Source organism: Engystomops pustulosus, chromosome 1 (genome assembly GCF_040894005.1).
Source record: "Engystomops pustulosus chromosome 1, aEngPut4.maternal, whole genome shotgun sequence".
Taxonomy (NCBI): domain Eukaryota; kingdom Metazoa; phylum Chordata; class Amphibia; order Anura; family Leptodactylidae; genus Engystomops; species Engystomops pustulosus.
Genome location: NC_092411.1, coordinates 267,181,756 through 267,195,718, shown reverse-complemented (window position 1 = coordinate 267,195,718; position 13,963 = coordinate 267,181,756). Strand labels below are relative to the sequence as shown.

General features: G+C 41.9%; 1 protein-coding gene across 2 annotated transcripts in view; it reads right to left on the bottom strand.

Annotated features, from left to right (window-relative positions):
- Positions 1-13,963, bottom strand: part of STK32B (serine/threonine kinase 32B) — a 156,140-nt gene that overhangs the window by 37,422 nt on the left and 104,755 nt on the right. For both annotated transcript variants that reach the window (XM_072126095.1, XM_072126096.1), the window contains exon 9: positions 9,747-9,872. In XM_072126095.1, the coding sequence (XP_071982196.1) occupies positions 9,747-9,872 (126 nt within the window). The remainder of the gene's footprint in view (positions 1-9,746; positions 9,873-13,963) is intronic.

The following is a 13,963-nucleotide window of genomic DNA, read 5'->3' as shown; positions in this document are numbered from 1 at the left end:
AATAATCTGAGATCCCTAAATATACAATCAGGGAGGATGAATTGTCAACTTCATCATAATAACTGTGTTACCGCCCCATGTCTAATCATTGCTGGTAGGTGTGGTAAGTGTTTGTGCCCCCCCCCCCCCCTCCGGGTAGAGTCTGTAAGGTAAAGTCCATACAACTGCACTTTCTAGAGTGCCTGTTGCATGACATAGTGGGACAATAGAAAGACATGTACCGTATATACTCGAGTATAAGCCGACCCAAGTATAAGCCGAGGCGCCTAATTTTACCACAAAAACCTGGTAAAACCTATATTTTTTACTCCAGTATAAGCCGAGTTTGGGTTTTCAGCACAATTTTTTGTGCTGAAAAACTAGGCTTATACTCGAGTATATATGGGGTAATTCTCATGGGGTCATCTAGAGATCATATGACCCAACCAAAGTGGACAATACCAGCAATTGTCACAAAGAAAGGTACAACTTAATAAGGTAAAAGTGTCTCAATCCTAATATAAACTTGACAAACTGAAATCACATGACTCCTGTATACACCCTGTGTCATAACGTAAAGGTGTACAGGGAGTGTGTTCACAGATGGGCCCATATGTTCCATCTTCTCCATGCAATCCTCGCACCATACTGATCCCAGAAAACCCCTTTAAATATAATGTTACATTTCTCCCCATACATTCTATGAGAAGTGTTCCCTTCCTGGCTTCTCACGGATTTTAGCCTCGTGTAATCTGACATTGTGGCATTTTCTATTAACATGTAGCAATGCAATACATGTGACCTCCAGCCCGTCAGCTGACATCTACTATGAGTTACATTTTCACTTTTGTGTTCACTTCATCAGGTTTTGGCAGTGTAATATAAGATTTGAAAGTTTACATGGACAGAGATGTCGTGATGGTGACATTTTGAAAGGAGACGTCTGTTTAAATTTCTGTAGATTAATGTGAGCGGGGAAAATGCAGGAACTATGAAACTGGGATTTTAGTAAAGGGCAGTGAGTTTTTGTGATTTGAAAGGGGGTACTGAACTCATAATGGTCAGGGTCATGACTGCTACAATCTATTGTGTAGATTTTTGGGGGGTTTTCCAAGGAGTTGTTTTGACATCAAAAATTCATTAACAGTTTACATGATCTAGAATTTTAAATATTGTCTCATAATGTCTTCCTTAAAATGTGCCTGTCCCTCCCTACTTGCCAGCCCTGTGCTAAACAACAACTAGGCAATGGTCCCTACTCTAGGTTTGTACAGGGAACAGAATGACAACAAACAAACAGAAACAAATAGCGAGGTCAAACCAAGTTTTAACAAGAGGGCGGCATGGTACACAATCGTAAGGCAAAGAATCTAGTAACTAGAAAGAACCTGAGGGGACACGGCTCCCTTTTGGAGGAACTACTCACAACAATGTAGTATAGTTTTGTCTGAGATCAGATGTTTTCATCCTTTTCATTATCGTTTTTAAATATGTTTGGCACTCAAAAAGATAATGAAGTAATTTCATGTAATTGAAATTTCTCATTAAAAATCCTTCTTATTCTGTTATATTCCGCAGATTAATTTTACATCAATACAGGCTGACAATTTTACAAATTACAGCCTTTGTACATTTCAAGCATCAGAATATACTTCAACTTTGCGCATTGCCAGGTGACAGGGCTCAACCCTTGGTTTTCTTATTATCATTTATCTCTTTTTTTTATTATTTTTATTCTTAGGCTTATTACGTGTCTATGGATTTTTAAAAACTTTCTTAATGTATGTCAAATGTTATTATAGCTTTGTGTGCACAAATCAAGTTAGAAAGTGTTTTATTGTTGTATTTTTCTGTATTTTATGTCTGAGGTACATGACATTTTATGTTATGCTGTGAAGGTCAGAAGTTACATCTTCCCCGCCTCACCTTCTATCAGAATGGAAAGAGAAATTCTGTTTTTTTTTTTCAGGTTATCCCCTTTGTGCAAAATAGGGGGTAACTTGATAATTAGTTGGGGTCCAACCAACGATCATCAGGACGGGAGTTACCTGTGTATTAATGGAATGACTGGTTGCGCATGCACAAGGACTTATTACAATTACTGTATATAGTCGAGTATAAGCCGACCCAAGTATAAGCTGAGGCCCCTAATTTTTCCACAAAAACCTGGGAAAACCTATTGATTCAAGTATAAGCCGAGGGTGGGAAATGCATTGGTCACAGCCTCCCCAGTATATAGCCTGCCGGACCCTGCCCCATAGTATACAGCCAGCACCTGCCCCCCAGTATATAGCCTGCCAGCCCATATCCCCCAGTATATAGCCAGCCCCCTGCCCCAGTATATAGCCAGCCCCCTGCCCCAGTATATAGCCAGCAGCGGGGGAAGCCAGAAAGGTGAGTTTTGATATATTTTTTTTACTCAAGTATAAGCCAAGTTTCGGTTTTCAGCACTTTTTTTGTGCTGAAAAACTAGGCTTATACTCGAGTATATATGGTATTCTGTATAGTGCTGTCTGAGATTGCTAAACATTGTGCTTGGCTATCTTTGGTGGCGCAGTGTAAGTGATTACGGACGCCATAAGCAAATACAACCTTGCATCAACAGAGGACTAAGGACCCCCATTCTCATGATTGGTTGTGGTCCAGTCAAGGGACTTTCATCATTGGAAAGGTCAATTATAGACTTCTGTTTGCCCAGAATGTGGCAAAATTTTGGTTGAAAGTACATGTTCAAGGCATGCACAGGCAAACATGGCTGCTCCTTTGCCGACTTGCAAAGACTTATTGGGGGAGAAGTGTCTGAGGTAAGACTGTTCTGGCTGCCCATAGAAACCAATCAGAGCTCAGCTTTACGTTTATAAAGAGCTCTGATTGGTGGTCATTGGCAACTAGAAGAGTTCTTCTCTCAGACACTTCTGATAAATCTCTTAAATCTCTACAAAAAATTGTTCTTTTATCATTTCCAGTTAGTTAGATTTGATAAATCAGCTGTATTATGAATGATCAAAGTCTTGGGTCTCATGTACACAGCTGAGAGGAGGAGGGTGAAGGAGTGAGCACTCCTCACCCCTCCTCTCTTCATAGAAATCCCAGCTCAGTTGCGTGGTGTTGTGAGACACTGGGGCTCATCTACTAAGGATGTGATGGTAGATTCCTCTTGCCTGTCTCTGTCCTAATCTGTAATCTAATAATCCTGGAAACTAATTTGTTAAAAACGTTATTTTTTTAATAGTTAAATTACGTGCAGCAGCCTCTGCAGCTAAATTACATATTACTAAAATAAAGTTTTTAACAAGTTAGGTTCCAGGATTATTAAGTTACAGATTAGGGCAGAGGCAGCAGGAGGAATCTACCATCACATCTACTTCTGATTCCTCATGGTAGGTTTCCTTTAAAGGGAACGTGCCACCACGATTCTACCTATAAAGGTAGAACGGGTGGTAGGTGGATGAATGGGATGTGAGGATAGCCCTTTTTAGAGCTTATCCTCATGTCCTGGCTATCTTTTAGAAAACTTTGTAGCGCTGATATGTAAAATTTTTTTAAGTGGCTACTGGGGCGTGGAGTAGCCGGACATGAGGCTAGTAGCCGCGACGTGTACCCTCATGTCCGGCTACTCCACGCCCCAGTAGCCACTTAAAAAAATTTACATTTCAGTGCTACAAAGTTTTCTAAAAGATAGCCAGGACATGAGGATAAGCTCTAAAAAGGGCTATCCTCACGTCCCATTCATCCACCTGCCACCCGTTCTACCTTTATAGGTAGAATCGTGGTGGCAGGTTCCCTTTAAAGAAGATATGATCCTGCATCAGTGTAGCTACAGCATTCTCAAGGTATGTTAGGTTCATAATGCATCAAATCAAATGGTAGATTTCCTTTAAGGTTAAGGTTGGGTTTAGAGTAGGTGTCTGACACAGGAAAGTTGGGATCAGGGTCGGCTCCAGGTTTCAGTTAGTCCCTGGGTGACAGAGCCTCAGTGGGCCCCTGTGCAGTGAACTCACATGGCGGCAATAAAAATTCAGAAACTAAAACATTCTCCTGTTCCCTAAAATATTACCTAGCCTATTTTACCAAATATCCCCCTCATGGTTATTTTCTATAAAGCCCCAGTCACATCCTATTGATTCATTAGGTAGAGCCCCCTCACGCCCATGGATTCCTTATGTACAGCCTTATGTGGGCCCCCCCCCCCCAGGAGCCCTGGATATGCACGTTCAGTTTTTGTGTTATGATTGTAATCCATGGGAGGGATAGAGTGGAGAGAGGTGGCAGCCCATTTTTTTTGCATAGATTGGAGTACCATATTATCATCTGGAGTAGTCAACTCCAACCCAGTATAAAATATACAAGTCCTAACCTACTGATATGAACACACATTACATTGGGGATGCATCCTGGGTTGAGTTTGCACAACCTCTATATAGAGGGGGGCTACTATTAAGACTGGTTTTGTGATGGAGACTGTAGCAAATTCGCTAGCGGGTAGTTTACACCGCTGCCCCACTTCCTGTCGGGACCCGCTTCCTGTTATGCCCCCAGTTACGCCCAAAGTGATGGGCTAAACTAGTGGTAATGGGGCTTTCAACCCAATAAAAATATAACTTAAATTTTGATATATTACATTTTTTGTGGAAGAACTTTACAAGACGAATGGTTAAGATAGTTTAATTCGGCATTTTAATTCCACAGTCACCCAGCAAGAGGAAGATGGAGACTAGAGGATTAACAATTATATAAAGTACCTACTAATGACTTTCTGGGATATTCTTCCCTGTAGAACCTGTGGTTTTGCTGTCAGGGGCTACAGCTGGCACGCAATCATGAAGAGCTGAGCACCAGCCAACACAAGTCCCCTGCCAAAATGTCTGCTCATTTCATCCGTCTCAGATGTTATGTAGTGTATGAAATATTCACGGCCATAATGTTCCTCTTATCTGGGTAAACATGACATTTCGTTGGCAGCATCGTCTAACACTGTGAATTGGCTTGCAGAAGACGTATTGGCAGATCTCCGCAGGTATGATTAAAATCTCATCCTACACAAATAGTATATAGACGGATATACGAAAGATCATTTATGTGCCTCATCTGACTACTGTGGAGAGGAGAATGTTTTTTCCAAGAAAAGTAGTAGGAGATTGTGGTAAGTGAGCTATTCCTTACAATGAAAGCCAAGCGAGCAATGGTTTGCTATCATCTCCCATTGGGGGAAAGCAATAAAAGGATGCAAAACGGAGTCAAAAAGGTCAAATAATCTAAAACTAAGTCAAAACTGCCTTAAAGGAGCTGCATACAATAAATAATCTGAGTATAGTAAAAAAGAAAAGAAACAAATATAAACTCACTTATATATCACCCTATATTGGAGCAGCACCACCCCGGTTCTCCTCACCAGGCGTTGTTTACAGTATTTTTCCGGACTATAAGGCGCACCGGAGTACAAGGTGCACCATCAATAAATGCCTGCTAAAACGTCTAGGTTCACATATAAGGCGCACCGGAGTATAAGTCGCACCTGATTATGAGGGTGAATGACCAGCAGGCGGGCAGACCTGTGAATAATTCAGGGCAGCTGTAGTCTAAGTACGGTTCATATATAAGGACTATAAGGCTCACCTTTGATTTCTGAGAAAATAAAAGGATTTTTAGTGCGCCTTATAGTCCGAAAAATACGGTAATTGGCTGTAGTGATGTCATTATACCCCATATGACTTCTGCAGCCAATCAATGGCCTTATTAATGTATGGACCAAGTGATTGGCTGGTGAGGTCACATGGGATATACAGGCACTGCACTGCAGCCAATTAAACAACAACTCTTGGAGAGGAGGGCCAGAGAGTTGGTGCTGAAGTAAAATGGATTAAATAATGAGTATAGTCACTATTTTATTAATTACAGGGTTTTTTGATACCGTCACCATATTTTCTGACTTAGGAGCCATATCACTTACTATAATCCAACATTATAGTTTATAGCTCTCATTTCCACCATCTCGTATGTTATACATGTATTCCTGTCCGGATGCTTTTGAAAGCAAAGGGTTTTTACACCAAGTATTACATTACCCCCAATTCCTTCATTAACCAGAATTAAACGTAGTGGGGGAAATTTATATATTTTGTGCCAAAAACCGCCCTCCATCACATTTCTGAAGGCTTTTAGACCATTATTCCACCATTTCTGACTTATCGGAAAAATGGGGCATGGCCATCGGAAAAGGGCGTGATCTCTGGAAAAGAGGTGTGGCCAGGTGGATATAGCCTGCGCGCCAAAAATAATAAGGAGGGTGCCCCACATTGTGGTTCACAGTTTAGACCGGATAAAAGCAGGTCTAAAAGTAGAACTCAAGAGTCTTAAACCTGACTAGTGTTGTCAAGCTTTGGACTGTCAGAGCCGGCGACACATTAATGAATTCCCCCATTATGTTTTAATAAAGTAAACTATAGGTAATATGTTTTTTTAAAAGGGTCTCCATCGGTTCCACTGTCACATAAAAACCTATCATATGTCATTGATGGTGAAATGTAATGCATGGCCTTGATGCAACGAAATACCGGCAGTCCCTGGGTTATGTACAAGATAGGTTCTTTGGGTTCGTTCTTAAGTTGAATTTTTATGTAAATCATACATGGTATATTTTACAATTGTAACTCCAGACAAAAAACTCCTTTGACAATTCCATTTTCTAATATTTTTGCTGTAATGGGACCAAGGATTATGAATAAAGCTTCATTACAGACACCTTACAGCTGATCATTGCAGTCTGGGACTATAGTAAAGAATCCAGATACTTCACCAGAGGTCACAGGGGGCAGAGAAGTCCGTCTGTAACTAGGGGTTGTTTGTAAGTCGGGTGTCCTCAAGTCGGGTAAAACCTGTGTACATTTGTAATAATATGCATATAAGAATTTTGATGCACCATAGTTATGGTCAACAGTTCCATTGCAGACTGTCTTGCCAAATGTTATCTCCCAGTGCTGCCTAATCAGACTTATTTGACAAAGTCCTGCACCCTCTGTGAAACTGGGTAAGAAATAATTCATTGGGTCTTGTAGCCACGCCCAGTTTTGGACTGGCCCACCAGAGGACCAAAGGAGCCTCCGTTGGGCCCCAGTTCTAACCTTATACTGGACCCCATTAATACAGCAGAAGACAACCTAATTTGGAGGCTGGGCTGACCTGGAGGATGATGAAGGTTGAGTCCCCATAATAAGCTTCTCTAGTGGGTCTAAGGTACCCAGTCAGGCACTGACCACACCAATGGTGCACCAAAATGCAAATTTGCATATACATTTTAAGAAATTCTGCATTCTGAGCAGGACACTTCATCTACAAAGGCACATGTTTGTCTTTTATGTGATGCAGAAGCTGCATTAAATTTTTTAATTGCAACATTGGATCTAAAATATAAACTGACGGAATTTGTGATATATCCTTGATCAGAAATTGCTTACAGTTTTGTGTCGGCAGCTCTTATGTAAACACCTGACAGTCGTATCCCCTTCCATCTGTCACGCTCTTCTTGGTAATGTAATGTGTACTCAGGAGGTTAACAAAAAGTAGGGAACAGATGAAAGTAGTATTACTGCAGGATCGGGCTACAAAGTGCTGTGTGCACAAAGGCAACGAAAAAGTAATTGAACCCTTTGGATTTACCTGGATGTTTGCATTGATTACCAATGTGCTGTGATTGTGTCTGTCCCTAATTAGGACTTGGATACCAATCTAAGAACACTAATAACACAACAACAGCTGTTCATGAAGGAAAAGTAAGTGAACCTTAGTGCTAACCATTTTATCAAGAGTAAATTTGTTAAAAGTTGATTTATTGAAGGAGATGAGTCTGGAAATGGGGGGTTTCCCAGGTGCTTTGTCCTTTTAATAAAGGCACAGACAGACTGGTGACTGACAAATCTGTCAATCAAAAGAATCTATATGAAGCTGCAAAGGATATTTTGTATCAGTTTGACTCTCCAAAGGATCAGGCATTTTACATGAGGTAAGACAGAATCTAAGGGAATGTTCCCATAGCAGTGGAATTCACTACAAGGCTTCCTGATACAGATTTTTTATTTTTTTTTTACCAGGGAAGAGGTTGTTGTTCACATAAAATACCACCCCTTAGGCTGGAGCCACACGTAGCGCTTTGTCTGCGCTTGCAAACGCAGACAAAGTCGGAAACGCCTGCGATCGGGAACAAGCCGCCGGTGTTTTGCGTTAGGGGCCTTAGGGTGAGGACACACGTGGCGTTTTAAGGCCGTTTTTAGTTAGTGCGTTTTCAGATCGTAAAAAAACGCATGCGTTTTTGACCAGTTTGAATTAAGATATTTGGTCAAACCTGTCAAAAACGTATGCGTTTTTTATGATCTGAAAACGCACTAACTAAAAACGGCCCAAAAACGGCCTAAAAAAGCCACGTTTGTCTTCACCCTTAGAGCCGGCTCATTCATGAACGACCCATTTCTACTGCTCCTCCTGCTCTATAAGATCCTGCATACAGATAGGACAATGGGGGTCATTTACTAAGGGCCGTCGGACGATCTGACGGATTCAGACTGAGCGCGGGATTTAACTTTAAAATTGTGTCGCAAACGTGCTGCCTGCAAATAGGACACTGTGTACAATCTGCTCAGCTCCTCCTGTTCTATAACATGCTGCCTGCAGATAGGACACTATGTACAATCTGCTCAGCTCCTCCTGTTCTATAACATGCTGCCTGCAGATAGGACACTATGTACAATCTGCTCAGCTCGTCCTGCTCTATAACATGCTGCCTGCAGATAGGACACTGTAAAGAATCTGCTCAGCTTCTCCTGCTCTAGAACATGCTGCCTGCAGATAGGACACTATATTGAATCTGCTCTGCTCCTCCTGCTCTATAACATGCTGCCTGCAGATAGGACATTATATAGAATTTGCACAGCTCCTCCTGCTCTATAACATGTTGCCTGCAGATAGGACACTATATCAAATCTGCTCAGCTCCTCCTGCTCTATAACATGTTGCCTGCAGATAGGACACTATATCAAATCTGCTCAGCAGCTCCTGCTCTATAACATGCTGCCTGCAGATAGGACACTATTGAATCTGCTCAGCTCCTCCTGCTCTATAACATGCTGCCTGCAGATAGGACACTATACAGAATCTGCTTAGCTCCTCCTGCTCTATAGCATACTGCCTGCAGACAGGACACTATATAGAATGTGCTCAGCTCCTCCTGCTCCATAACAGGTTTAACAGTTATATGTCTATTGAGAACATGCTGATCAGTGTGGGTGCTGGGTGTCAGTTCCACATCAATTTATCATTGATGACCTATTGTTTGAATATATTATCAATATTTTGAACCCCTTTTATAACAAAGGAATTTTAATGCAAATACCCATCAATCCATCAGAGCTCTTTAATATCCAGAGGACCTAGAAAGTCTGTGCATTTCACAGACTTTACAAAATGGACATCCCCTTTAAGACAATCCAGTAGGCAAACTACAGAAAACTCGCTGTAAAATCAATGTATGGTAAAATGGCAATCTCAGCTCTGCCGCCTCTGTAGGACCTCATTAGATTTGTGTGAATACTTCTTTAATCTTGTTTTTTCATGTACATTTTTTGCTACAACATAGCAACGCGCCGGTGAAATTCACTCCATCAGAGAGATGTGAAGCCGGGCAATTCTCATGCTGTCCACAGCCCAGGAAATGTGTGATTGTGATTCCTGCCATTCTGCTCACAGATAACAGTAGATGAATATAAATGAGTTCTTACATTGGGAACAAAGCTGGGTGTGATAGATTTCTCCAACACGGCATCCCAGTTCATGTCAGCCAGGTACGGAGACGTCTGGATTTCGGCTAATGATGAAAAGCGGCACTCTGGGTCCTTGGTAAGAAGCTGAAAAGAATCACAAAGAAAAGTTTTTGATTTTCTAGATGTATGTGTCTTTAATAAAGAAAACGCTATTCTGGAAGAAGAAAGCAGAAATATGTATAAAAAATGGAATTTCGTGATGACAGGGACTCGTCTCGTTGCCAAAAAGAGTCATTGGTGGTCTAATGGGTTCACCCCCATTGGTGCCTAGGCACATATGGTCACAGGAGATGACCCTGGACAATCCATTTTTGTCATATGAGTAGTCCTAGGCAAGGACGGATTATAGGGGAGCATCTGGGGCGTGCGCCCCAGGGCCCCCACCACTTTGCCCTTAATGGGGCCGACACTAAATGTGGGCAATTCGGGTGGTCGAATAGACAATAGTGATGAAAACATAATCAAACTCATAACTTGGGAATGGTGGAAACTAAACAGTTCTGACTAGTAGCTAATAATGCAGTAATCCAGAGATGGATCCCTACTAACTACTGTGAATTTTCTTGAGGTAAAATATCCATCTCGTTCCTGTCAGTTGCTGCAGGCTAGCTCCAGAACTTTATGTCTAAACCCCCTGTCTGAAGTGAGCAAGGTGGAATGACATCACCACCTACTGATTTGTAATTGTATTTAAGTCCCATGTCTGTTCATTATCATATTTTAATTGGTATGTTTGGTGTTTATTTTATTTAGTCACCTGGTAGAAAGCAGGCTGTATATCATTGGCTTGCTACCCAGAACCATCTAGAATAAAGGACAATAAGTTTTTTTTTTAAAGGGGTTCTTCCCTGGTTTTGGGGTTGATTGTGGAGAAGAGTTTAGTTTAGAGGAGATAGAGAGGAGAGATTTTATAAAGCAGAGCTGAGAGTGCTGCAAAGATGTGCTGCAGAACTGTAGTAGAGTTTTCTAGCCACAGAGTAAAACAGATATTCTCAGCCTCACAAACACCAACCTGAGGAAGCCTTCCAGGCCAAATATGTTGCCAGATTTCAAGCCAGCCCTACCTGAGCCTAGCCTGCTACCAGTTACAGATCCTACACTATTGTTGTACCTGTTGTTTGGGTTTTACTTTGGACAATAAAAGAACTGTTAGTTGTATCCCAAAGTCACCATGTATGTCCCTGGAAAAACCACTTAACATCACGTTCCTCCCCTTCAATACCAGCCCAGGACCCTTACCAGCTGCAAGTGCTCCAGTGGGATCCTTACAGCCATGCTGCCCCTCTTCTTACAGAATGCTGGTGGAAAGAAAGTCACCTGCCAGAGTGACAACTCAGTTAAAGGGAACCTGTCACCAGGGACCTCATTTTCAGTAAAGACAGGTTGTAGAAGTCCATCACACCTGCATTGCAAATCTTCCTTTTCTAAGAATTTGCATTACAATATAAATGTGTATTATAACTTACCTTGCACCCTGACAGAATCCTCTGTGTAGTCCTAGGGGCTAGGCTTTGGTTTGGATGCATTTAAAAAAACAACATGTGACTTGTCTGTGCTGCTCACTCTCAGCTACCAGGCCCCACCTTTGTGCTCCTGTACAGCTCCCCCCACCCCCCGATGTCAGTTCACCAAGCTGTCAGCACTGCTCCTGTGAAGGAGCACAAAGGTGGAGGCAGAGAGGAATTTTCTGCACTGCAGGTGTAATGTGCTTCTGCAAACTGCCTTTATTGAAAATGAGGTCCCTGGCAAACTTAGATTTGATTGCCGTGAGGTTGTAGTATGACAGTATATGGTGGTAGCAATCAGATGGGTTAATGTACCCTAAGGGGGGTCTAAAAAAGAGTAAATTACAAACATAAAATGAAAAAAAGAAATAAAAACCTAGAAGTTGAAATCAACTCTTTTCCTTAGAACTGATATAAAAAATAAAATGAACAGAAAAACATAAACATGTTAGGTACCCCCGTGTCCCTAAATGCAGACTCTATCAAAATATAAAAATGGGTATTCTCGGCGGTGAGCCCCATAACGGAAAATTGTACCCAAATGTCCGACCCGTCACTTTTTCACCATTTTGAAACTCCTAAAAATTCAAATAAAAGGCGATCAAAAGGTTTTACAGTTCCCAAAATAGTAGCAGTAAAAATGTCATCTTGCCCTGTGACAAATGACACCTTTCCATACACCGAAGTATGAAACTATTTTTTTAAATTATATCTTATGTCACTTTTTATTAAAATCCTGGGCAGACCCTAAGAAATTATACAGATATTTGAATATCACTTCTAGTTATGTCTAAGGCGAGGCATTGTGCCTGACCATACATACGGGAAAAGATAGAGCATGTTGTATCCTTTTACTGTGAGCGGTACGGTGATGCACGTGTATGCTCACCATACCATGGCCGGGCGCCATAGGATTCTATGGAGACTAATGATGTGTGGCCTGATATTGGCCCCTCACACGTTGATGTGAAATGGACATTAGGCATAGACCTATTTGGGAGAGTTTCGGTCAATGCATGCAGTAGTAGATTATAATATAGGCAGTTTGGGTGGTAGCCGGGGGCACAAGCCTTCTAGGGGGCCCATGGCCACCCAAACTAGCCACCAAATTTTATACTAAGAAGGACCTTCACCCTATAAATCATCCTACATCTATTACTGCTCTCAATACACATGTACACAAGAACCATTTTAGGACATCTGAAACCTGGTCCTCCTGAAACCACAGAATGAAAGCAGGTAGGGATGCCATTCCCCAAGAAGCTGATTCTAGTACCATACGTAGGAAGTGATTCCAGACTTGTAGAGGTTATAATATTCATACAGCCCCTGTCTTAATCTGCCCCTGAATGCGTGGCCTCCTCGGACCACAGGAAGTCTCTTCCGTTGACCATTGGGCGTCACATTCACTGTCTTGGTCTGTGTGAATCTTAATTTATTGTGTATTTTATCACAGTTTTTACACTGGGCCATAGTACACTTGTCTATATGATGTGTTTTCGGTTGTAACAAAGGCAATTTCCAATTCTCTCTAAAAATTGGAGGTCGCTTTGTTAGTTGTCCTCAGGTCGCTGTAGGCCAGTCCTTGGCTGAAGCACATCCTATTACTCCCTGGAACTTCCAGCTAGACCGGAGGTTCCGTGTAGTGTCGATAACCGGAAGTAACGTAGCAACGTGGGAACCAGAGCTAGAGTATGGAGAGTATGAATTACCCAGTCAATCCAACTCTTGTAACAAGGAAGAAAATAATCACATGAATATTAATATCACGGCCTATGTTTTTGCTGACGGTCCTGGGCTCCGCTTTCAGCAGCATCATGGATATTTTCCTACGCGTTATAAAATCTTTTTCCATATTGTCACAATAGCTTTGATGATAACACTGGGACGAGTAGCTCTGAGAAGATACGTGTCAGCTATGTTTAGCGTCTGCTGGTTAATCAGAGAACATCTTCTACGCTGTGTTCACAGAAGTGTGGGCTCAAGTAGCGGCTTCTAAACATAAGGTATCTTCAAGGACACACTGCAGAAAAAACATTATACAGACTGTCACCAAACATCAGCCGGCGCCTTCCAACCCATCTACATGCCACCGAGCGACTTGTTGGAGCTGATTTAAGCTAATGTGATTGAGTCGGCATTAACAAGGATGCAAAATCCTCGCATGAACTTCAAGTGCAATGAGGTCACCCGATGCCACGTCCTTGTTTCATTCTAAAGGAACATTGTGCCCGTGTAATGTAATCCCTGGTGAAATATGAATCAGACCTGTATGCTTTGTTTTACATGTCATATTTGATTTACAATGAATGATCTACAACAAGGTCGATGGGCCGCGCCGCCCGCTACCGGTGGGTGGGCAGTGATTTATTAGCATCTACGGCAGAAAGAAATATTGTCCAGGTTTGGCTCTGCTGATTTTCGTCATCAAGAAGTATTGCAGGATTTGGGAATGGGGTTTCTGGTGTACCCATATTCTCCACATATTATGGATTGATACATGGATGACATTCCTGGAAAACACCAAGATTCTGTTGGCTGTGGGTCCATCATACAAGGTCAAAGGGGCTTTCCAGAAATCTTCTTAGTTACCGGCTCCCAGTTCTGTGTTGCTCTTGTCCTGTACATGCAGTTTTCAGTTGGTTCTAAGGTCAGAATTTCGGGGCGGGT